The sequence below is a fragment of the Delphinus delphis genome, chromosome 20, assembly GCF_949987515.2.
Source record: "Delphinus delphis chromosome 20, mDelDel1.2, whole genome shotgun sequence".
Taxonomy (NCBI): Eukaryota; Metazoa; Chordata; class Mammalia; order Artiodactyla; family Delphinidae; genus Delphinus; species Delphinus delphis.
The window spans coordinates 17,457,424-17,480,583 of NC_082702.1; the positions used below are offsets into that span (position 1 = coordinate 17,457,424).

Below are 23,160 nucleotides of genomic sequence, written 5' to 3' on the forward strand. Positions count from 1 at the left end.
GCATAACAAATCATCCAGTGTAATGGCTCAGAACAACCGTTTACACGGCTCGGGATGCTGGGGCCGGCGCGGCCGGTCTCAGCTGGACTCATTCGTGGGTCTGCAGCCAGTCCTTGGGTTGGCTGGAGGCTGATAGTTCAAGCCAGCCTTGCCTGTGTGTCTGCTGGTTGGCAGGCTGTCGAACGGGCATGTTACATTCTGGCAGGCTAACTAGGGCATCTTCATCCGGTGGCAGGGCTCCCAAGCGTGGCAGGAGGGTCGGCCCCGGTGGGTGAGCCCTTTCCGAGGCCTCTGCTTTTGTGAATGTCTTATTATCCAAGGTGAGTCACGTGGCCAATCCAGATTCAAGGGCTGGTGAAATAAACAGTACTTCTGGATGGGAGGGGCGGCAGCATCACTAAGCAAGGACGTGGACACAGCAAGGAGAATTTGAGACCGATTTTGCAATCTATTGTGTGTCCCTAACCACTCTCACACAACTCCTTGCAGCCCCTCTTCCCTACGTGCAAACCCATGCCTACGAACAGAGCCCTGCTGGCTTCATAGGCAGGGCCAAAAGCCCTGGGTGCAGCAGGGATGCCCTCTCTGCAGCCTTCCCCACTCATCCGTTTTCCTGCATCTCTTCAGCATCTCTGTGTTTGGCTGGACTGCCAGCTCATGTATAGGGAGCAGGGCTGGCTCGCAGTGGCTAGGCAGCCCCAAGAGCCAGCCAGTCCTCTTGAAGGGAATAAGCACTGACCATCTTGGCTTGGGGCTACGGACTCACCCATTTGTGTCAAAGTTGTTCTGTAGGTGGGCAGGGTTAAGAGTGACGTCATGGGGCATCTTGCCCACCTTCACTCCTTGAGGATGAGGGTCCTGGTGCTTTCCTGCTGTCCCTACTTCTCACATGACCACTGAAATAAGGATGGCAGCCATCCTGAGCCAGGGGCTGTGCTGAGGGTCTTATGGGATCACCCATCTAATCTCTTCAACAATCCTCTGAGCAGAGACCCATCAGCCCCACTTTACCAAGGCAGAAGCTGAGGCTCACAGAGGTTGGATAACTTGCCCAGCACCACACAGTGAGTAAAGTAAAAAAGCCAGGAATGGGATCTAGGTTCCTGCATCCACATTCCTAACCTCCGTGCACATGCTCTCGGATAATAAGTATCATAATAAGGAAAGTGACCACTGCTATATTTGTATAGTGTCAAACTGTTCCCCAAGAGCCCTGGTGTTCAAGGTCTCCTCTGCCCCTTAGAACTGCCTCTTACGGGAAGCAAAAGCACACTGTTGTCTCCAAATGGCAAAAGTGAGGACCAGAGAAGTCAGGGGACCCAGGCTTCTGATTCTGAAGTCCATGTACTTCTTTTCTTTCTCCACCACATGATTTCTAACAGGCTGTTCGTGCTTGGGGATGTTTATTAGGCAATGATATGGAGGCAGGGCTAGGTAAGACCTTTAGAGCTAAAGAAATGAAGATGATGTATCCTCTCATGTAAACTGAAAAGAAAAACCATGAAACAAGAAACTCACACTTGTGCTGAAATGAAAATCGCTGCCTTCTAGAATTTTTGATTGCAATACTCAGGACTAGTTTGTCCAAGTTGACCTTTTCAAGGTTTTATTTGGGGGAGCTGCTGGCACCCCAAATTGGTACCCACAATATTGTGTGTCACAGGGATTTGTGTATATCTCCCAGCATCTTAACCCCCACCTGTTGGGAGAATTGGATTTAGTGAGATGCCGGGCTCCCAACCCTTCCTTCCCCTCTGCAGAAGCCCAAAGGGACAAGATGGCCAGAGCATGGGCGTGAGGCTTGGGCTCTGTCAGTGGCTACACTGCCCGCCAAGGGCTTTGGCCATGCAGGGAGTGAAGCCAGGATGCTGGATGCTGTGTCAGTCCAAGGTGATGTCCAAGAGTAGGGGTAGTGGCAACAATTAAGGGCAGCAGTGTGTGGTGTGGCCTGGCTGTGCACTTAGCTACCAGCCTGCCTGGTTCCCTTCTGTTTTCTGAGTCGGCCTCTCCTTCAGATGTGCCTCCTAACCCCCTCCTGACACATCCTCTACTTGAGGATGACCAGACTCAGGGGCTCTTTGTTACAAAGAACGCTGATGAGCATGGGGCTTAAAATGGGAAGAGACTGCAGGCAGGCAGCCCCGGAGGCTTGGCGTTGACATGGGGAAGTGGGAAGGGGCCGCAGGGAGGAAGAGGTGGGGGACATGGCGGGGGGTGGGACAAGGCACTGAGGAGGAAAAGCGGACAGATGTGAGGTCAGGAGAATGAGGAGTCGCAGGTGACCCCAGTTCTGCTGGTGGCATAGACAGGTTAGGTGGCTGCTGGGGACATAGTCTGTGGGTGATTTCATGAAGGGCAGAAGGCATCCCCCTTAAAATGACACCCTGACGGAAACCCACGAGAGGGGCAGTTGTGAATGTCAGCAGGAACGTCAGAGACATTCAACAACTTGGAGCGGGGCAGAGGGAGAGCCCACCCCCCGGTGAGATTTCTCTCCAGGACACAAGCCACAGAACACAAGCCACAGAACCCAACACTCATACTTTTGAATTTCATTCATTTTATCAAGATCTTGGAACGTGGTAATAAAGTTACACCAATGAATAGCCCCACACAACATGGGAAATGCAATAAAAGTGAAAGCAATAAAAGGTGGAGAGACAAGCCACTCGGCACTGGCACGACTCGGAAGAAATAAAAGTAATTATCACCTGTGCAACCTGGCCAGCCCACTCCGCGTGCGCGCAAGAAAACCATTTCAGAACTTTATTTCCTATATGGAACGTCGATAATTGGATGTATTTATAAGTCTCTCTGGAAGAAAACAGCTTGTGATTTCAAGATGAGAAAACAGTCTTTCAAACAGTGAAAAACAATATACTCCCATTTTCACACACACACACGCACACAGACACACACACACACAAAGAGCTTGTTTCCTTCGATGTTTTTAAGGTGCTGTTGGAATGATTTGCCTTTCCGAAGGCACCGTTCCATTTCTCATCTTGAACTGCCTCATAGACCTTGGCAAAGTGCTCAGCAGGGACCACTTCATTTGAGGCAGTGATGGGGCTTCCTAGGGAAGGCACCCCACCCCCGCCCCCCCGGGCTGCTGCCTGCCTCTTTCCTGCAGGAAGATGGATACCCAGGAGGGCTGGGCGGGGCCAGGAAGGGCAGGAGGAGTGTGACGTGGTGTGGGGCTCCTCTGGGGGTGCTGAGGGATGGTGGTGACGGCTGTGGCATGGTCTGGAGGAAGGAGCAGGCCAGGCTGGCCCCGGGAGTTGGAGAGCTATGGCTGCCGCTACTGCTGATGTTGCAGAGGCTGAGGGCTGGGATCCACCAGATCCGTGATGGAGAGGTGGTCTCCTGGGCGTTTCATTTCTATCACGCTCCTTCCTTCCCTACTAGGGAAGAGCTTGGGTTAGACTATGCCACCCCCATCTCCCCTCTCCCACCCGCACATGCCTGCACCCTTCTCTTCCTTCTGTTCAGTCTCTTCGGTGCTAGTTTCCTGAGCCCAGTCTTCCATCGTCAGGAAAAGCAAATAGTCACAAAAACCCCACATGCCGCCCTGTGTGGGTTTCACCACCAAGGCTGGTGCCCCTATGCAGTTAGCACAGAGCCTCTTGCCAGCACCTCCTGCGCCAGATATGGGCTCGGACCCCACTGCTCTCCTGCTCAGAATCTCTCAGGAACCCCCAACTCGTCACACAGCCCTGCTCTCGGCCCTCCCAGATGGTGGGTTCCTTGGGGCCAGTGCTGAGGGCCCCTCTTCCTCCTCGGTCCAGATCTCCAGCGCAGGGTCTGGGCCCCGCCCCCTCCCAGACTGGCACGTGAGACAGCTTGGTAGTAAGGGCAGAGCTGGCATCCAGTGTGGTCACACAGAGCCTTCCGGCAGACCAGCATCCTCTGATGTAGCAGAAGATGGAGGGGGCCCGTGTCCTGCTCTTGCAGGGACGTCCCTGCGAGGCCCCAAGTCAGAGTCTGGCTGGTTGCCACCTCTGGGCCAACCACCTCCAGGCAGCCAGCCATCAGCAGGGTCCATGGAGCTGCGGGAGCTTTGTGCCCGGGTCGAGCGGTGTGGGCAGAGCAGGGAAACCTGGCAGTGTCACAGGGACAAAGGGAGCCATGGGAGCTCCCAGGAGAAGCCTTCCTGGGACCAAGTTTCTCTGTGGTCTCTGGCTGGGGCAGGGCACTTCCTGAGAGTCGTGATGCCCTGGCCACTGGGCTGGCTGAGCGCAAACGCTTCCCAGCCACTTGTAGGTCACGATGAGGGGAGACTGTTTCAACCAACAGTCTATGACCTCAGAGGGGACGCTGTGTGAGGCCTGAGTGTGCTGGCTGGAGCTCTCCCTTGCTGATTTATACTCTCTGGCTCCAGCTCTCTAAAATCAATCTTTTCCCAATTGCCTCCTGGCTTCCTGCAGCGTTCAGGGTCGGCCCTGCTTGAGTAATCTTCACCCACTCCCAAGGCTGCTTCTCCTGGAGCCCCTGCCAGAGCCCTGATCAGGGGTGGGGGGCGGGTGGGGACAGCCCTGCCAGAGCCTCTGATGGGGAGGCGTGAGCAGTAGCAGGGCAGCCCTCTGTGCCAGGCTCACTGGCAGGGCAAACCCTCCATCCAGACAGACCAGGGTGGGCAGGAATCAGGGGCAGGCCGCTCCCACCCCCCAGCACTGCCCACAAACAAGGGAGCTCCACTCAGCTGGTAGGTGCCCTCCCCCTATTATCTTGTGGCTGTTTAGGATAATTACTTCTTTTTCATATTAATAAGCACGCAGAGCTGGCAGTTGGCTTAATTTTCACATATTTTTTGTCAAAATAAATGGTGGAGGGGCTGTGATTAGCTCCCGGGCAGGTTTTCCTTCCACAAAAGAGCATGAGGGGCTTCCCTGGTGGCGCAGTGGTTGAGAGTCCGCCTGCCGATGCAGGGCACACGGGTTCGTGCCCCGGTCCGGGAAGATCCCACATGCCGCGGAGCGGCTGGACCGTGAGCCGTGGCCGCTGAGCCTGCGCGTCCGGAGCCTGTGCTCCGCAACAGGAGAGGCCACAACAGCGAGAGGCCCACGTACGGCAAAAAAAAAAAAAAAAAAAAAAAAAAAAGCTCATTCTGCTCACCCTTCGTTATTTTTAAAAAGTGTCCAGTCTCTTTAGCTGAAGGTGGGAAACTGCTTAATGGGAAGTGGGGGCGGGTCCAAGTTCTCAGGGCAATGGGCTGGGCAGTGGGGTGTGGGGCTTATACCTCTGCTCTCCTCCCTGGAAACTGGCAAGAGGGCGGACAGATCGTCTCTGGGGTCCTGCCTGGAGGAAGCGGGAAGGGGGAGGAAGGATGGAGTTTCCCTCTTCCATCAACTCTCCTTGGTCTTATCTCTGTCAGGGAGGTGGGAAGGGCTGTCTAGAGGTGCCACCTTCCTCCTCATGGCTTTGGCCGTTTTAGCTGTGCCACAGGCTGAAGGTGCCTGGATGTCTGCTCATGAAACCCTACAGCAGCCCCGTGAGGTGATACCATTAGCCCCCACCTGTCAGATGAGTAAACCCGGGATGGTGCTAGGACTTGAAGCAGGCACGCTGTGTCACCCACCCTGCTTATGCTCTCGTTTGATTCCTCCCCCTCTTTAAGGGGCCTGCTCTCTTCCCAGCTTTGTGGGAACAAACAACAGCTGCTTCTCCATCTCCGAGTCCCTGGGGCCTCCCTAGCTCAGCCATGGTGACCCGCATTCTTGTTCTGACAAAGAAACAAGAGGCACTCCCAAACCCAAGGTCTTCAAAGAGAAGCTACTTCTAGCTGTGAGATAGCTGGGGGTGGGGTAAAGAAGCCCAGGGGCACGTGCTGGGCCTCACATCCTGTCCACACACATCTGCATAACCCTCGTGGGGGCTGGGACTCAAGGGGTAACCTCTCCCATCAGCCCTGGGGCCCCTTCCTTTACTGAGCCAGTGTGAATCACTACCAACTCACTACTGCATGAGGTCAGCCCCTGTGTGAACTCAGGTGAGTTATCCACCTCTCTGGGCCTCGGTTTCCTCATCTGTAAAATGGCATTAAGGACAGAGCCTACCTCACAGGGCTATTGTGAGGATTCAGTGAACTGACATTTGTAAAGCACTGGGGCACACTGAGTGCCCCGTACCTGTTAGTATTACTATTATTCTAAGGCACCGGCAACACAGGGAGCTCCCCTGGAACATCTACTTACCACCACCCTTCCTGTCCCACTCCCCAGCCTTCTGGAGGACACTGCACCCAACAAGAGTACCCAGCAGGGCAGAGGGGGATGCCCACAGTTCTTCTGAACTGTGCCCTCCCTGTGCCCACTTCTCCCCAGCCCTCCTCACTGGCCTCCCTGTCCCCAGGTCCTTCTCCATTCTGCAGTTGAAGGAGCTTGGAAAGGGCCCAACAGACCGAACTCCCCATCCCCATATTCAAGGCGGTGCAAGATCTGACCCTTGCTTACCTCTGAGGCTGCACCTCTCACTCCCACACCCCCCTCCTGGACACTGAACTTTTAGTTTATTCCAATTGCCCTGGGCTTTGCTCCAGCCATTTCCCTTCTTAAACAACAGCTGTCACCTCTGCCCCGTCCCTTGACTGGGTCAGAGGCTCCCTCTCCCAAGGTGTCCTTCCCCTGGGCAGGCTGGGACGCCAGGTCAGGGTCAGAATCAAGGTATCCACTGCGCCGGGAAGTTCCCTCCTATTCTGGAAAGGCCTCTGCCTCCACCCGAGCCCCGCCCCTCGCCTGCAGCCGGGGGCCGGCGAGTAGATAGATTCATCTCCTCCTTCAGGGCTCCGCCCCTCCGGGTCCTGCGGAGCCTTTTCACTAGAGGAGGCGGGGCAATGGCTCCTGGCCCCGCCCAGGCCCCGCCCCGCGAAGTGGGACCCGGTGGGGCTCAGCTGACGCCTCACTTCACGTGACGCTGGAGCTGGGCAAGCATGGCGGCGGCCACCGGGTGAGTGCTGTTGCTGTCCCCGGCCCTTGCATGGCGGCGCGGAGCGGGGGCTTGGGCCTCCCGGCTGGACAGTGGCTGAGAGCCCCGTTGCAGGGCCGCGTCCCCGCCGGGCGTGCAGTGTGGCCGCGGGCAGCGCGCTTCTTCGCGCGGGTTGGGCGTCCAGCGCGGGGCGTCTGGCTGCGCGTCCCAGTCAGCTCCCTGGCCACTGCCCACTTCCCTCGGGGCCGCAGTGGCGTTCAGGCCCCACCCGCGCGTGTGGAGTCCCCACTGTGCGGCCGAGGTGGGGTCCACGCGCACATTCACGGTCACGACCCTCAGATGGGAAAACTGCGTTGCCAGGGCGCTGGGGACCTGGGGGCCCTCGGGAGGAGGCAGCGTTTGAGATGGGCGTGGAATCCCCTCCCTAGCGGGGCACTTCTCCTCTTCCTTCAGGGCCAGATGGAACTTCTCAGAGAAGACTTCCCTAAGCACCTATCCTACTCTTATCACCACCTGGTAAATTATATAGTACATAACAACAAAAAAAGAAACAACTCGTTTCTTGTCTTCTCTCCATTTAAAGTGTGAGGTCAGGGCCTTTGTCTCGTGTGCTCCTGGACATTGTTAGTACCTGTCTTGCACGTAGTAGATGCTTCATAAATTCTGATGAATGAAAGAATGCTGAATGGTCCTAGTGGCAGGAGATGTGGACAGGTGGGCTCACTGAAGCGTTGGGGAGTGTCCCTGATGAAGGAACATCTGAACAAAGGTTGAGAGTTCAGAGTGTTCTGGGGACGGGGGACAGTGGAGCGTGTCCCTGTGCTGGAGGGCAGTGTCCCAGCTGGCTTTTCCGGACTTTGTCCTAAGGGACTGGAAACTTCCAAGGGTTTTTAGTCTGCTCAGATCTGCTTTTGAGAAGACTATCCCCTGGGCTATATATGAGTTCAGGGCAAGGGCCAATTATGGGGGCGGCATTTGGGCCTGGAGATGCTGGGGGCTGGGAAGGGGAGTGGTAGAGAGAGGGCAGTGCCCCAGATGCCAGGCTGGAAATGAGATCAGAATGGGGGCACTGGGACTAAATGCATCTCTCTTTTTGGAAGGTAGGGAGAGTGGCAACAGAAAATGGCCCCCTCAGTTGGCCCCCAACTCCAAGGTTGGGAGAGCTTAGGACATGCAAATCAAGCACTTAATAGGCACCTGCTGTATTCCAGGAACAGTACTGGGCCTACCCTTACGTGTTCATGGGCCACTGGGGTAGGTGTCATGCCTCTAGTCTTGGTGTGTGCCATTGACGGGCATGGATTCTGAGCTCAGAGGAGAGTGTGGGTAGGCTTCACTCCCTGGATGATATTTGTGCTAGTCCTTGAGCACCCCTGAGGCAGAGAGCTATGCTTGCAAAGTCCCAGATGAGTGTCAAGGAATCTAGGGCCAGATCCTTGAACCCAGCCTGTGACCCTGTCTTGTTTTGTTTTTTTTTTTTGCGATATGCGGGCCTCTCACTGTTGTGGCCTCTCCAATTGCGGAGCACAGGCTCCGGACGCGCAGGCTCAGCGGCCACGGCTCACGGGCCCAGCCGCTCCGCGGCATGTGGGATCTTCCCGGACCGGGGCACGAATCGGTGTCCCCTGCATCGGCAGGCGGACTCTCAACCACTGCGCCACCAGGGAAACGCTGTGACCCTGTCTTAAAGAGCAGAGTGAGCAGTAGGTGTAGGCCATGTCCAGATGTGGGTCAGTTACCCCTATATCTGGGCCACCAGGTGGTCACAGGGAGTTCCAGGGGCTGCATTTGGATTCAGGGCTCCATGCTGGCTTGAGGTCTGCTGCTCTCCTGAAGAGACAGGGAGCCAGGCTGGTGATTGGATGGGCGGTGAGTCTAGAGCTGGCTGAATCCTGGAAGGAGGGCGCTTATAGCAAAACTGATTCTCTGGGCCATGGAGCAGGAAAACTGAGTGACAGAGGCCTTGGAGAGGTGTGTAATCGGAAGGGAGACCTGACAGGTGCAGGCAGCTTCCAGAGATTGGCAGGATCTGCTTGGCAAGAGCCGTGCCAGGCTGGTATGGGTTACCCTGCTGGACACTTAGAGCCCAGCAGATTCTTTAAGTGGAAGAGGCTGCCAGTGTGTTTCCAGCAAAGCTCGGTGCCCAGCTGCATACACAGGACAGATGAGAGTGTCAGGCATAATGAGGCACCATACCGTCAAGTCACAGCCACAGGCTCCCCAGGAGTTGGATTTGGTTGCCTGGAGAGTCCTTCTAGACCCTGGGCCCAGGGAGGCCTGGGTGCTTGGAGTGTGCTCCACGTGATGGGGGGAGTAGTGGAAGCCCTAAGCTGGTATCTCAGATTCAACTAGAAACTTCAGAAGCTCTTCTGGGGGGTGTTTAAGGGCTGATCCTGCTCTGTCCTGCCAGCCTGGGCAGGGACTTCAAGTTTGAGACAGAGGGTCCCACAGCCCCCAGAGAGTCTGCCTTGAGGTCGTCTCCAGCCCCTCCCCTAATCCAATATCACTTGGTGGGAGGGAGCCCTGCCTTCTCCTTGAGTCATGCCTCGAGCTTCCCATGGACAGAGATGAGACTTCTCTGCTGTTGCCAGACCTGCTGCATCGGCTCCCCCACATGGCTTTTTCCTTTCTCCACCTCCCTTTGCCCACTCACCGGCTGGCCCTGGAGAGTCCTCATCCTCTGACATATTGTTCACATACTTGCAGATTCAGCTCAGATGGTTCCTCCTCCTAGAAGCCTTTCCTGACCCCCCTCCCTCCTGACCTCCAGTCAAGGCTTCCTGCTCAATATTCCAGAGAATCCCAGTTTTTCCCACTGGCAGGAGGATGCTCTTCTTCATCTGCACTCCTGCCCATCACGGTTGGGTGAGAGGTTGCTCCCCTTCATGTCTCTCCGGCATCCTTGGAGCCCAGGGACCAGTTCAGTTTGTGTCTCCAGGGCCCTGTGGCCGCCCAGTGATTGGTGCTAGGTGACACGGTGCCTAATGAATAAGAGGAGGATTTACTTTACTAGTCCGACATGCCATCCTGCTTTGCACGGAGCCCTCAGTGATTGACGAAGGGAGCTGTGGGTGGGAGTGGGAACAGAACTCTGAATAGGGTGAAGGAGTATCTTTTTTTTTTTTTTAAAAACACCTTTATTGGAGTATAACTGCTTTACAATGGTGTGTTAGTTTCTGCTGTATAACAAAGTGAATCAGCTCTACATAAACATATATCCCCATATCTCTGAAGGAGTATCTTTAATTCTTTAACTGAGTGACGCTCAGGGAGCTGCTGCCCAGAGGGCTTTTGCCCGGTGATAAGCAGCAGGTGAGCTGCCCTGGGTGTGTGCCTGTGGGGTCATAGTTCACGCTGGAGTCAGCATTTCTGGAGGGCAAGTATCTGGAGGAGCCAGGTTCTGGATCAGAGCCCGTCCCCACCCTGATATGAACCTGGTGCTCTTGGAGAAGACGCATTGGGTTGACCTTGGGGGCTGGGGGGAGGGGTGGGTCTGTGGGAGGCAGGCTGGCCACCGAGTGCCCCTTTGCCTTCCCATGCCCTTCCCCAGGCCTGGTCTGACTCCACACAGGTCCCTGTGTGTGCTTAGCCCCCCGACCCTCCTCAGGAGAAAGGTAGGCAGGGTGGGAGATGCTGACCAGCTGCCGTGAGGCCCCTGCAGCCAGGGTGAGTGGTCTGGCCCTGCTGACAGGCAGCCGGAGGGCTCGGTGGGCTCGGTGCCTGGCCTGAGCTGGAGGCTATGGCCAAGGAAGCAGGCGGTCCTTGACTGGCCTCTCTTGCCGGAAGCTTAGCAGCATGGCCCCATCCAGAAGTGGTGTCCCATCCTAGTGCAGGGATCTTGTCCTTGTCTGTGCTGTGGACCCCATGGGCATCCGTGAGACCTTTACATGACTCTCAGCGTGACGAAATAAAATACAGAGGATTACAGGGAAAACCAATTATATGGAAATACAGTTATAAAGATGTTAAGAAATAAATTTGTGGTATAGTAGTATATGCTTCTTTATACATTAAATAATAAAAGCAGCAGGTCTAAGAACCACCTCAGTGTTGAAGTAGTGATGAGTAAAAGTGGTATTTTGAGGTACTGTGACATCAGTAAGGTGACATGAAAATACCTCGGATTTCTGTTGGTGACAGATTCACACACTGCCGAGACTGTTGTGGCTTGTTGCTTACATTAATAATTGAAGAAAATGTTAATTTAAAGGTGAGGTTAGAAAAACTAAAGATATAATTTTTTTTCCCATCCAAGTAGGTGGACTCCCTGAACACTATGCATGAATCCCTTGGGTGAGAACCCTGCAGGTGGCCATTGAGGTCAAAGGAGGGGCTGACTCAGTGCTGATCTGGGGGACGGGAGAGTTTTGGAGCAGTGGTATCACACCTCCCGTGGGGGCTGGTCACTGGCCGTGTCCTGGGCTCTAGCAGTTGGCAGGGGGTGGGCTGGCCCCTGGGGGCTGGAGCTTGTTCTGTGTGTCTCTTTGATACCCTGGAGCCCTCGTCTGCCAGCCCCTGCGGTCTTCCCCGGGCGTTGCCTGTGCCCTTGGCTGCCTGCAGTAAAGTGCCTTATTTATACTTGGACTCGGGGACGACCTGGCTTTTGCCTTTTAGATTCCGGGTGCCAGTTAGCAAAAGCTCCAGCAGAAACCAGTTGGGGATGTTTTATGGGTGCTGCTTTTGCTGAACTTGCAGGGCGAAGCCACCTGCGATGGCTCTGGGCCCAGCATTCTCTCTGAGGGGTTGGTTTATGTCATGAGAAATCAAAGGGCATGTCTCTATAAACCTTGATTCTGGGGTACCCTGCCGTGATGAATGACTGCAGCCGTCGGCGTGCCTGGGGGCTCTGGCCAGGCTGCCTTCCTCTGTTCCGGCTGAGCCCATGGACGACTAGATAGTGTTGTAGATTTTGCAGGAGCAGCTGATGCTCACAGGAGGGGGGAGCGTATTGAGTTTCCTGTCTTGACCTGGGCTGCTTGGCCCTTGGGCCACAAAGGTCCTGTCTGGGTGCCCTGAGGAATTCAGGTCTCTCAGAAGGTTCTGGATAAGACAAAGCCCAGCCCTTCTGAGAGCGTTCCAGGTGGGGACGTGGTGGCAGTCCAGGTGGACCCGGTAGCTGGTGTGTTTAAGGAAGAAGGTGTGTGGGGCGTGAGGCATGGGGGTGGTGGGGGGGATGAGGTGGGTGGGGCTGTGCAGGCCGCCGGCCGAGGCTGGGCACTTTCAGGCAGTTGTGCTGTTGAGTCTGCATGGGTCTAGGCACCTTTGGCCGAGGCCATCTGCAGCAGTGCCTTGGTGCTGCTCACTCTGGGCCGCTGGGAGTCTGTAGAGACGAGGCTCTTCCCTGAGCCCAGCCCCTCCATGGGCTTTGCTGAGTGAGGGGAAAGAATGGGAGGGAGCTTGGGGGACTCTGTGCACGGGTGCTGGTGGCTGCACTTTCAGTTCCTGATAGCACGGCCAGCTGGGGCGCTGGCGTGTTTGTGAGCTGTCACCTCTGTCCTTTCATCCTTGTGGCTGAGCGTGGCAAGCAAGTGGCACGGCTTAGAGGAAGCCCTGGCTTCTTGTGTCCACCCGCCCAGGAGGGTGAGTGGGGCCCATGCCCGGGAAGGGGGACAGCAGGGAGGCTATAGTCCTGTCAGCATGTGCGGGGTGGGCAAGACCCCTCCACCCTTCCTGGCCAGGCCGGCCCAAGGGTTCTGCTTCCTGCGCCTCTGGGGCTGATGTGGCAACTTCGCACAGCTCTGTGGGTGGCCGCACCTTGTGACAGTTGTTCACTCAGCAGATATTTCTTGAGTACTTGCTGTGTGCTAAACACAGTGCTAGCACGGGGCGGCAGGGACCAGAGCAGACCCAGATCTCTCTGTTCATGGGCTTTCCATTCTAGTGGACAGAGGCGGACCTCACCAGCAAGCACCAGGACACATTTATGTCGGACAGTGAACGCGTCCTTTCAGCAGGGACTTGGACGAGCCTCAGTCCGAGGGGTGACTGAAGAGAGTGTAATGCAGGGTGGGCTTACACAGCCGTGGGCAGGCTGGGCGGGGGGAGAATGAGCGGCCTTTGTAGCTCCAGGTTTCCCCAGGGAGGGAGCCGGGAATGGATTCTCTGTCCTCCGCCATCTCTTCCCACTCTCCAGCCTCTTGCTCTGCCTCCCAGTCACCAAATCCTCCTGGAGCTAACGAGGTCCTCGTGGGCCAGGCCTGGACAGAGTGGGAGAGTGGATTTGGAGACACGAGTGGGGGAAGCCTGGCCCAGGGCTAAGTGGGGGGACAGGCCGGGGAGAGAGATGCAAGGTTAGAGAGGGAAGCCAGGGAAAGCCATCCTGAGAAAGTACCATTGGAGCCAAGACGTGCAGGAGGTGTCACCTTCCTCTGAGGGTCCCATGGCCAGGTGAGTGTGGGAGGTGCCCCGGGGCCGTGAGGGCAGGTGCCATCTGCCCAACTCTCACTGCAGCCCCAGGCAGAGCCCCCTCCCTTGCACCAGCTCTGGGCTGTCCCTCCCCTCTTGGACCTCCATGCCTGCTGCCTGCGGGCCAGAGAGCCTGCAGGGCCTCCCTCGAACACACGTCACACCCACTGCCTGACTGCTGGCCCCCGGCCCGCTTGCTACGACTGCACTTCCTTCCTTTGTTTAGTCATTCACATGGCACTATTTTAGGTGCCGGGAAGGAGGCAAGGTCTCTGCCCTCACAGAGCTTACACTTTACCCGGGGAGACAACAAGCAAGTGAATATATACTGTTCGGCAGCGATGCTGGTTCTAGAGAGGCGGGAAGAGAGTAGCGGATAGGTTTGGATGGGGTTATCGGAAAAGCTCCCGGGAAGGGGGAGCATTTCTCCAGAGGCCTGGGTAAAGCAAGAATGTGAGCCTGGTAGGCCCTGGGAGAGAGCATTCCTCACAGGGAACAGCAGCAGTGGAGGCCCCCAGTGGGAGCGTCCTCGCAGGTCAGGGAAGGGTGGGATGCCTGTGCGGCTCCCCTCAGCGCCTGTGGCTGGGAGTAAGTCTGCACCATGTTGTAAGGGCAGTAGAAGGCGGGGAGGGGTTGAGCAGGGTAATGCCTGCTGGGATTGCCACTTTTCAAGGGTCCCTCTGGGTGGGTGCGGACCAGGCTGTGGCAGAGGCTGGGGCCGGGAGCAGCTAAGAGATCCTGCAGTTGTCCGGGTGGGAGATGGGGATGAGCCACATGGTCTGGGCTCCAGCTTGGAGGTGAGCTGAGGACGGAGGGGGTCCCGGAGGGGCCGGTGCGGGGCCGGGTTTCAGCAGAGAGCGTGGCCTCCAGTGTCCTGGGCACCGAGGCCCCCTGAGGACTGAGAAGCCACCTGCAGATTCAGGAGCACGGGGCCATTGTGGCCTGGCAGGGGCTGTAGTGCAGGAGGGGGTGGGCCAAGGTCTGCTGGCGTGGATTGAGGAGAGCACGGGCGGCCAGGACACGGGGATGGGCTGGGTGACTCTTCAGAGCATATTTATTGCAAAGGGAGAGAGAAACAGACGGCTGGCGAGCACGGGGGTCAAGGGGAGTGCTTTTATCTATTTATTTTCAAGCCGGGTGAGGGTCCTGTATGTCTGGATGCTGAGAATGGTCCTGAGAGGGGAAAATTGATGCTGGAGCAACTTGGGGGGCGGGGGTGGGGAGAAAGGCGAGGGGTGGGGCAGGCCATGCCCAGGTGGAGGGGCAGCCTCGGGTGGGAGCAGCTGTCTAGAGGGGCCCAAGGAGGAGGGGTCTGGAGAGTGGGTGCTAGGAGGATAGGGGGTGTTTTCTCAGTGAAAAGGGAAGCCAGTGTGGGCGTGAGGAGGGACACCCGCCTGCTGTGCCAGGCCTGGCTCCGCCTGGCCTTCAGTGCCTGCTGCCCGCCGTCTCAGGGCCAGCACCCCGAGGGCTGCCGCTCCGGGTGCACCGTGTTGTGCCTCCTCCTTGCTCGTGTGGCACCTGCGAGCCTGGCTCAGCTTAGGGCCTGGTGCTGCGTGCCCTGGGCGTGTGTGTGTGTGTGTTGTGTATGTGTTGGGGACAGGTGGGTGTCCCGGCTCAGGTGAGGAACAGGCCAGGCTGCTGGGTCTGTGACTTGCAGAGAGGATGGCGGCCTGCAGACACACGGGCAGGGATCCAGTGTCGTCTGGGCCAGATCTCGCGTGGATGGGAAGCTCCTTGAGGGCTGGAATTGGGGGTTGGGGGTGTGTCTGCACACCACTGCAGACTTTCCTTCCGTGAGCTGCACCCGTCTACCAGTCACACAGACCCAGCTGCCTCTCCTCCCCGCTTGTGGTCCAGTGCCCAGGGACAGGAGGGGAGGGTGTGGTTGACAAGCCCCCGTGGTCCTCCGGCGGCCCAGTGAGGGGCTGTTTCTAGGTCACGGGCAGGCTGAGCTTGGACCGGCTTGCCACGTGCTAATGGGGGCCCTGCCTCTGGGTGGGGGACGCGCCTGGTGATGCTAACAGAAGCCTGCGTGGCGGCCTGTGCTTGTGTCTTTGCAGACCCTCATTTTGGCTGGGGAACGAAACCCTGAAGGTGCCGCTGGCGCTCTTTGCCCTGAACAGGCGGCGCCTGTGTGAGCGTCTGCGAAAGAACCCGGCGGTGCAGGCTGGCTCTGTCGTGGTGCTGCAGGGAGGGGAGGAGACTCAGCGCTACTGCACCGACACCGGGGTCGTCTTCCGCCAGGTGAGCCCAGCCGGCAGCCTCCCACATCTCTGAGTGTGCACTAGGCCCGCTGTGGGCTGTCTGCCCTCCTCCAGCATCAGGCCTGGTGGGCCTGGGCAGCTCTGCCCCCTGGGGGACCCTGAAGAGGCTCTCTGAAAGCAGGCCGAGGCTTAGGTCCCCAGGGAGCCCCCTCTGTAGGGGTCAGGGCTGTCGCCAGCCAGCCTCAGCTCTCTCAGGTCAGAGTCTGGAGAGACGATGCTCCTGGGAGAGCAAGCAGGCAAGGCTTCGTGGAGGAGGCAGTATTTGGTGTGAGCCCTGAAGGCCGGCATGAATTCTGACTGGTGGAGCTTGGGATGGGCTTTCTGGGCTCGGGGGTAGTATCCACAGGATTGGACCTCAGAGGGCGGGCTGGGCAGCCTTCCCTGGCCCGGGAGAGGTGCAGATGGGGCGGGCTGAGTTCCTGGGGCCAGATTCTGCCACAGCAAGGAGGACGGGGGCTGCAGAGGTCCTGGGAGGAGGCATGTGAGCAGGGTCTGAGCAGGAGTCGGCAGCCCGGGCATTGGTCCCGGCTTGGCCGGTGCCGACCCTGTGACCCTCACTGGGGTTTGGTTTCCTCCTCTGGGAAGTGGTCCAGGGGCTCCTCGAGGTTCTGGAACCCTGTGGGGCAGGGGTGGCCCAGCTGCAGGAAGCCAGCTTGGATGTGGTGGCCTCAGCTGAGAATCACTGGCATCACTCGGTTCCCAGGAACGAGAATGAGGACACTGGACAGAGGAGCTCACCCAGAAAGCCAGGAGGGCCCTGAGCCGGCCCCACTTTACAGATGAAGAAACAGGCTCAGAGGAAAATGACTTGCTAGAGGTGGAGCTGGGATTATTTAGAACCCATCTCCCGACCCCAAGTCTAGCGCTCTCCTCTCCTCCCTGCGCTGCCCTGACTGGAGGTCTGATGCGCTGGGAACTCCCCAGGGGCAGGCAGAGCCGAGAGGACATGGGCGTCCAGCATCCGGATCAGGGAGGAGGCAGGGGAACCAGAGGGTAGCTAAGTGTGGAGAGCGGGTGGTAAGGCGTGGCCTCTGCAGCTGGACAGCGTCCACCCCGCAGGGCACGGGCGGAGATCCACTGCCGGGAGCCACGGCCCAGTGTTTTCCGTGGAAAGCACCTCCTCCTGCAGGGCTTCCCTCTGCCGCGCCGTTCTTGCAGCTGCAAGCCTGCCGTCCCTGTTGCTGGAGACGTGCGGGTCTAAATAGGTTTTCTCGGACTAGTCTTGATGCTTCTTGAGGTTTCCATAGTCTGTGGCTTAAAAACCGATCTCCTAAACTCAGCTGTTGGCTCTCTTACTGGTGCTATGCAAGATTAATTTTAGAAGAGCGCCTCCTCCGCTTCATACCTTTGTAACGCTATTTTAGCTCCGTGTTTAATGCTAAACACTGAAGTCATCAGCTGCCCCGGGGGTGGGAGAAGGAAGGAAGAAGTCCTAAACGGAGGAGTCCGTTTCTGAGCAGATGCCTGGCCTGGGCGTCTAAGTCAAGGTGGCATCTTGCCTGCCTGCAGGCAGTGGGGGTAGCAGAGAGGTGGGGGGAGGGAGGGGAGTGCGGGCAAGGCGGAGACGAACCTGTGGTGCTCCTGGGCACCCGTGTCTTAACCTGCCCTGTCTGGGACCTGACGCGGGTGGCCGGTGAGGTGGGGTGCAGGTGGGGCTGGGGCACGGGCCTGAAGCAGGGTCTGAGCAGCCAGCCAGGAGGAAGGCGGGGACGGCAGCCTGCAGCTGGTGCAGGGGGGCAGAGTGCTGTGGTGGAGGGTGGTGTGAGGCTGGGGGTCAGGCTCCGAGAGCCAGGGAGCCCGAGCTGACTCTCCAGGGTGCGGGGAGGAAAGCGCTCGGTCAGATACCCCACCTCTCTCCTTGCACCTCACGTTGCTGTCCTGCTGACGGGGTGACCTGGGTCCTTGTTCCCGCCACAGGAGTCCTTCTTTCACTGGGCCTTCGGTGTCACCGAGCCAGGCTGCTACGGCACGATGGACGTGGACACTGGGATGTCGACGCTCTTCGTGCCCAGGTTACCTGCCAGCCATGCCACCTGGATGGGAAAGTACGGAGCACCCCGGGGCGTGTGACCGTGCCTGCTGACTGCTGGCTGGCTGGGGTGGGGGTGGGTGCAGGGCCTGGGCTGTGGGTGTCAAGCGGCGGGGGGCGGGAGGCAGAATTAGCAAGGGGGAGGGTTAGTGAGCAGGCCCGCTAACAGCCTACTCTGGGCCAGAGCCTGTTACCCTTTGCTGGGAAGGAGTGTCAGAGCTGGAGACACAGACCACGGTCACGTTTGTTCGGAGGTACTATTAATTATTAATCTTGAAATTCCGGATTCCCAGCTTTGTTAAGATGCCCGAGGCTTTGGCCTGGGTCATTGGGAGGCAGCCCCTCCCTGGGTGTGGTGGGGAGGGCAGCCTGGGGCCCTTCTCTGAAGCCCATCACTGACGTGCGGTGCAGGGCGTTACTGTGTGCCTCCCGCCTGCCGGCCTCTGGGCTAGGCTCTGTGGCCCCCAGGATGTAGGCCCTGCCTCAGCTGGCTCACCTGGGAGACAGGGTCGTGCTCTAGGGCCGTGCTGTGGGAGAAGTGTGAGGCCAGAGGCCTGGGTGAGCCTGAGCGGCTGCCTCCCTCATCATCTGTGGTGCCTGCCAGCTTCAGGGCCCTTGGCCCTGTCCACCCCTCGCGGAAGCCGTTCCTGCCTGCTCAGAGAGGCACTGAGGCAGAAGCTGTACTTAACTGGGGATGCTTGAGGTGATCAGAGGATCCTGCCAAATGCTCGCCGCCTTCCAGCGTGTCGTTTCTGCCAGGAGAGTGCTTATTCTGGGCTAATGTATACATTGCAGCCTTTGCTGCCTCGTGGGCCCAAAATACTCAGTACCAGGTAGGCTGGTGGGTCTGCGGCTGGTTTGAATGATAAGGCAGCCGGCTGCTGCAGGGACATTGCTCTGTGCAGAGGGCCAGGGAAGGGCTCCCACAGCTCAGCGGGCTTCTCCGGGGAGCGGGTCTGGCCACTGTCGGGCCTCCGATGCCTTATCTGTGGAACGGCGGTGATGCCCTCGTGAGGCATCGCAGGGCTGTGGTCACAGTGGTGTGGTTACATCTGTGACATCATGGTCACATCATGGTCACTGTGGAGTGGTTACATCTGTGACACTGAAATGGGCGGCGAGGGTGCTGGGGACAGGCAGCTAGTAACGTCCACAGTATTGTGGCCACTCCCTATGGAGAGCTGGAACCTTTTCCCTCCTCCCGCGCTCAGCCAGGACCCGGGTGACTGCCTCGATGCGTGAACGTGGCCGTGTCACCGTGTGACCTCTGAGGCTAGACTGTGAAGTGTGCTACAGTTTCCACCTGGTTCTCGCTCCTCAAGCCCAGCCGCCACTCAGTGAGGAACCCAAACTCACCCACGTGGAGGGACCAGAGGCCCCGCTGACAGCCAGCACCGCCCGCTGGAGCGGGTGACTCCAAGCCCCAGTCCCTCAGGGCTTTGTTCCGAGCACCGACCTTCCGAGTCCGTGGACGTGACACATGCTTTTTTACTCCGCTGCGTGTCAGGGTGATTTGTCACAAAGCCTGGTAGCTGGAGGAGTTTCCTGGTGAGAGTTTAGATCTGGTCTCCGTGAGGAGATTGTCCCGGAGCCCTCCCCGCACCTTGAGGTGATCACAGAGCTATAGCCTCAGCCCGTCCTGCCAGTGGCTCCTGTGCCTGGGCGGCACCCATGGCTTTGGCCTGGCTGCCCTCTCAGCCTCCCTGTGGCCCCGCCTCTTGGCTCAGGGCGTGCTGAGATGCCCACTACTCAGCAGCGCTGCAGTCAGAGATGCAGCACGGTGAGACGTGGGCGTGGACGGTGGTGAGTTTCTGTCAGGAGGTGTGGAGGGGCTCTGAGTGCGTCCCCTCTTCTGACTGCTGCTGCCGCTGCTTATGCAGAGCTAACTCTAAGTCAGGGAGTGCCTGTCCGTGGGGCAGGGTGGACATCCTCCAGGGCGTGGCCCCTGCCTGGGGGACTGCACACTCCATTGGGGGAAGCTGAGCAAATCTCACCCTGCCTCCTCACAGCCATCATCTGGGGAGCCAAACAGCACTTGACTTGAGGGTTTTTGTTTTGTTTTGGCCAAGCTGCACGGCATGTGGGATCTTAGTTCCCTGACCAGGGATGGAACCCGTGCCCCCTGCAGTGGAAGTGCAGAGTCTTAACCACTGGACCACCAGGGAGGTCCCGATTTGAGGGTCTAAAACCCAGGACCTGATTGGTCGGGGAGCAGCTGTTATCGGTTGGCTGTTCTAGAGCATAATCTCCAATAATACAGGAATGATGTTCTGCACTTTGACCGCGGCTGGGTTTTAGAGCCACTGTTAAAAAGTTCTCATTTAGTCTGTCCCTGCTTTGCCAGGGCAGCTGATTGTCTGGTACGGACCTTGGAGGGTACAAATGGGTCTGTAAGGTGGGTCTCCCTCTTGGAAAGGCTCCATGTATGCGCTGGGCAGGCCAGACCACGCAAGCTGGTCCCAACGGGCGTTCCAGCTCTGCAGCAGATAGCTCGCCCCTTGTCTCTTGCCGACCTGGCTCCCCTCCGTGCCCATCCCCGGCAGGCCTTTCCCTTCCTCTGCTCTGGTGTGACCCTCCCCTAGTCCCCACGTCCCAAGCCTTTGGGAGAGAAGGCACGATGGGAACAGGGCAGTGGAAGGGGTTGGTTGTCTGGGGCTGGAGGTGGGGAGCAGCCAGATGTGATGTGTGTAGCTGTTTCCAGACGCTCATGATCAATAGGGCGGGAGTGAGGCTGATGGGATTACCTGGCCTTTGCAGTCCAGACCCACTGGACTGAACGTTTGACCTTCAGCTCCCCAGCTTCCTTCTGAGTCTCTGTCTGATGGCTTTTGAAAATCCATCTGGCAGACACTGCAGTCCAAAGTCATCCAGGGAAACAACACCCCTGTCTGTAGATCTGCCGCTTTCCGTGTAAACAGCCTGTCCTGTTGTCAGGGCTGCAGACGCCGGGGGCTCGTGGGCAGCCTGGTGCTCCGCCTGTTCCTCACCCCGGGCCTTTGTGGGGACAGGAGTGTGGGAGCTTCTATTTTGTTTTTACTTGGGGTCTTTGCTTACAAAAGTTTGGTGTCTTTTTTTTTTTTTTTTTTTGCTGTACGCGGGCCTCTCACTGTTGTGGCCTCTTCCGTTATGGAGCACAGGCTCCAGACGCGCAGGCTCAGTGGCCGTGGCTCACGGGCCCAGCCGCTCTGCGGCACGTGGGATCTTCCCAGACCGGGGCACGAACCCGTGTCCCCTGCATCGGCAGGTGGACTCTCAACCACTGTGCCACCAGGGAAGCCCTGGTGTCTTTTTGATGTGAGAGTGTTTCCCATCATTTGCGTCAGAATCGGCCTCAGCTGATGGCAGTTTTGGCTGCTGGGGTGTCTGGGGTCCTCTAAGCAGGTGGGAAGTTGCCTCCTTTGGCAGTTGCAGCACTGACAGAGGGTGAGGAACTTTGGGCCAGGTTGGGCGACCCTCCTAGAACCTTTGGAGCCTTGGCGGTTTTCTGCTCCCATCCCTGGCTGAGGCCTCGGGCTTGGAACGTGAGACAGTGTGGCTGGCCTGGGCTTTGTAGGGAGGAGGGGCTGTCCCCAGAGCTGAGGCCCCGAGCACTGCACTTTCTGGGATGGGGGCTGATGTGCGCTGTGGTGCGTGTGTATGTGTCTGCAGTGTGTGTGCATGTGTGATGTGTGTGGGTATGTTTGTTGGGGTATGGTGTGGTGTAGTGTGTGTGCTGGGTGGTGTGTGGGCGGGGTGGAGAGTGTGTGTGTGTGTGTGTGTGTGTGTGTGTGTGTGTGTGTGGTGTAGGGTTGTGGGGTGGTGTGTCTGTGGGGTGTTTGGGGTATACTTTTTCACAGTCACTGCCCCCACCCCATACACACAGCTGGGTCACAGGACGAAGGCTGCCTCAGCCAGCCTGACGGCCTGGCCCCGGCTCCCCCGTCTTTAGGGAAGGCGCCCCGGGCACTGATGAGGGGTGCAGGCCTTCCTGAGGAGGGCCAAGGGAATTCCTTTGGCTCTGACCCCAGGCGGTTTGCGGGGAGCCTGACCCCGGTCAGCCTGAGGCCTGGCGAGGCGTTTGGCCCCTCTCCCCGGGCTCTGCTGCCCACGGGCCTCCTCTCCATCACCTCTGCTCTCCTCACCGGCCTCTCTGGGAAGTGCTGCCTCGCCGCCCAGGTTCAGGCGCCTGCATAGCTTTGGAGAGCCCTGCTTTTCTCTAACAAGCTAATAGAGCCTTGACATGGTTGCCGACTTCCTTCTGGGGCAAGTGCGGGGTGCCGGGCGGTGAGCCGGAGGAGAGGCCGCTGCGTTGTACGTGGCTGCGGGCAGCTCCGGCCGCTGGAGATGGATGGTGACGGCTGTGATTTGGCCCTGTTACTTATTCATTAGCCCCAGCTTGCCAGCTAGACCTGCGCTTGGAAATTTCATTTCCTAGAGGGCTCCACCGTGTCTGCACCGTGGGCATTAATTGAGAGTCTCCTTCTCACAGGAGGGCCCGCGCGGGGTGTGGGCACTCGCTGCGCCTGCCCTGACCCTGAGTTCTGGGAAAGGCCTCCCCTGTCGCATGCTGGGCCCAGCTGCCTGTGAAAGAGGCCTGCGTGGGCCGGGTTCCCAGACACTGGCTCCTTCTTGAAGACACAAACCCTTTTGAGTGGCACCCTCCCTCCTCTCTCCTGCCAGAGCTGCCCCTTCCTTTTGAAGGGAAGAGTTTCTGGGGTGGGGTCGGCTTCCCTACTGACCCATCCTCTCCCATCCAGTTGCTTCTACTTGGATCTCCCACATGACGGGGTCTGGCATGAGCTGCCCTGCTGGACCCTAAACTGCAGTCAGGGCTCCATGCAGCCCTCTGTGAGGCTGCTGTGAGCCTGGCACTCAGCCTGGCACTCCAGCCAGCTCTGTAGGGCTCACAGGCACATGCCACTCCTCCTCCTGCCCCTCTGGTGGCTGGCTTGACGTGGTGGCATGGCACCCTTACCTCTTAGGGTGACATTTAAATGAGTTTTACTATAATTGGCCCCCAAACAGGAAAAATAAGTACTATTCAAACTTAATTATCTCTGCCCTTTAGAAGAAAAAATGACACGCAAAGTGCCGGAAAAGATGCTCCCCGCTTTTCGGGTTGTATCTGTCAAATGGTTATTCTTGCTGAGAACCAGGCCTGTGGCTAGTTGGGCGATCTGGGGCCCTTGAGGCCCAGTGTGCGTCGAGGTGGGCAAAGGGCATTTGGTGAAGCTGGCCCCTGGGCTCACTTGCTCCTGGACTTTGGGATGGCTTCAGCCGGCTCCCCCATGGGCTGGCTGGCCCTTGCCACTCCTTGGCTCCCGTGGCAGGTGAAGTGGCTCGTGGCTGGTAGGTGAGGGGTGGACAGGCAAGCGCACAGCCCTGGGGCCGCCCACAGATCACAGCTGCCTCGTGTTCTCCTCTCCTTTTCCCCCTCGTCCCCCCACCTCCTCTGGTTCCACCTTGTCAAGACGTTGACCTCAGGCTGAATACACGGAGATGCTCCCAGGTCTGAAGCCTCCTGGGTCTCTGCTGAGTCCTGACTGCCAAGACTCCCAG

General features: G+C 58.2%; 1 protein-coding gene across 2 annotated transcripts in view; it reads left to right on the forward strand.

The window, feature by feature from the left end:
- The first annotated feature begins 6,916 nt into the window (after nt 1-6,916).
- PEPD (peptidase D) overlaps nt 6,917-23,160 on the forward strand; it is a 114,011-nt gene continuing 97,767 nt past the window's right edge. Inside the window, exons 1-3 of one of the 2 annotated variants that reach the window (XM_059998811.1) lie at nt 6,917-6,945; nt 15,390-15,573; nt 17,511-17,638. In XM_059998811.1, the coding sequence (XP_059854794.1) occupies nt 6,929-6,945; nt 15,390-15,573; nt 17,511-17,638 (329 nt within the window). In that variant the 5' untranslated portion in view covers nt 6,917-6,928. The remainder of the gene's footprint in view (nt 6,946-15,389; nt 15,574-17,510; nt 17,639-23,160) is intronic. The other variant, XM_059998812.1, reaches the window with a different exon arrangement.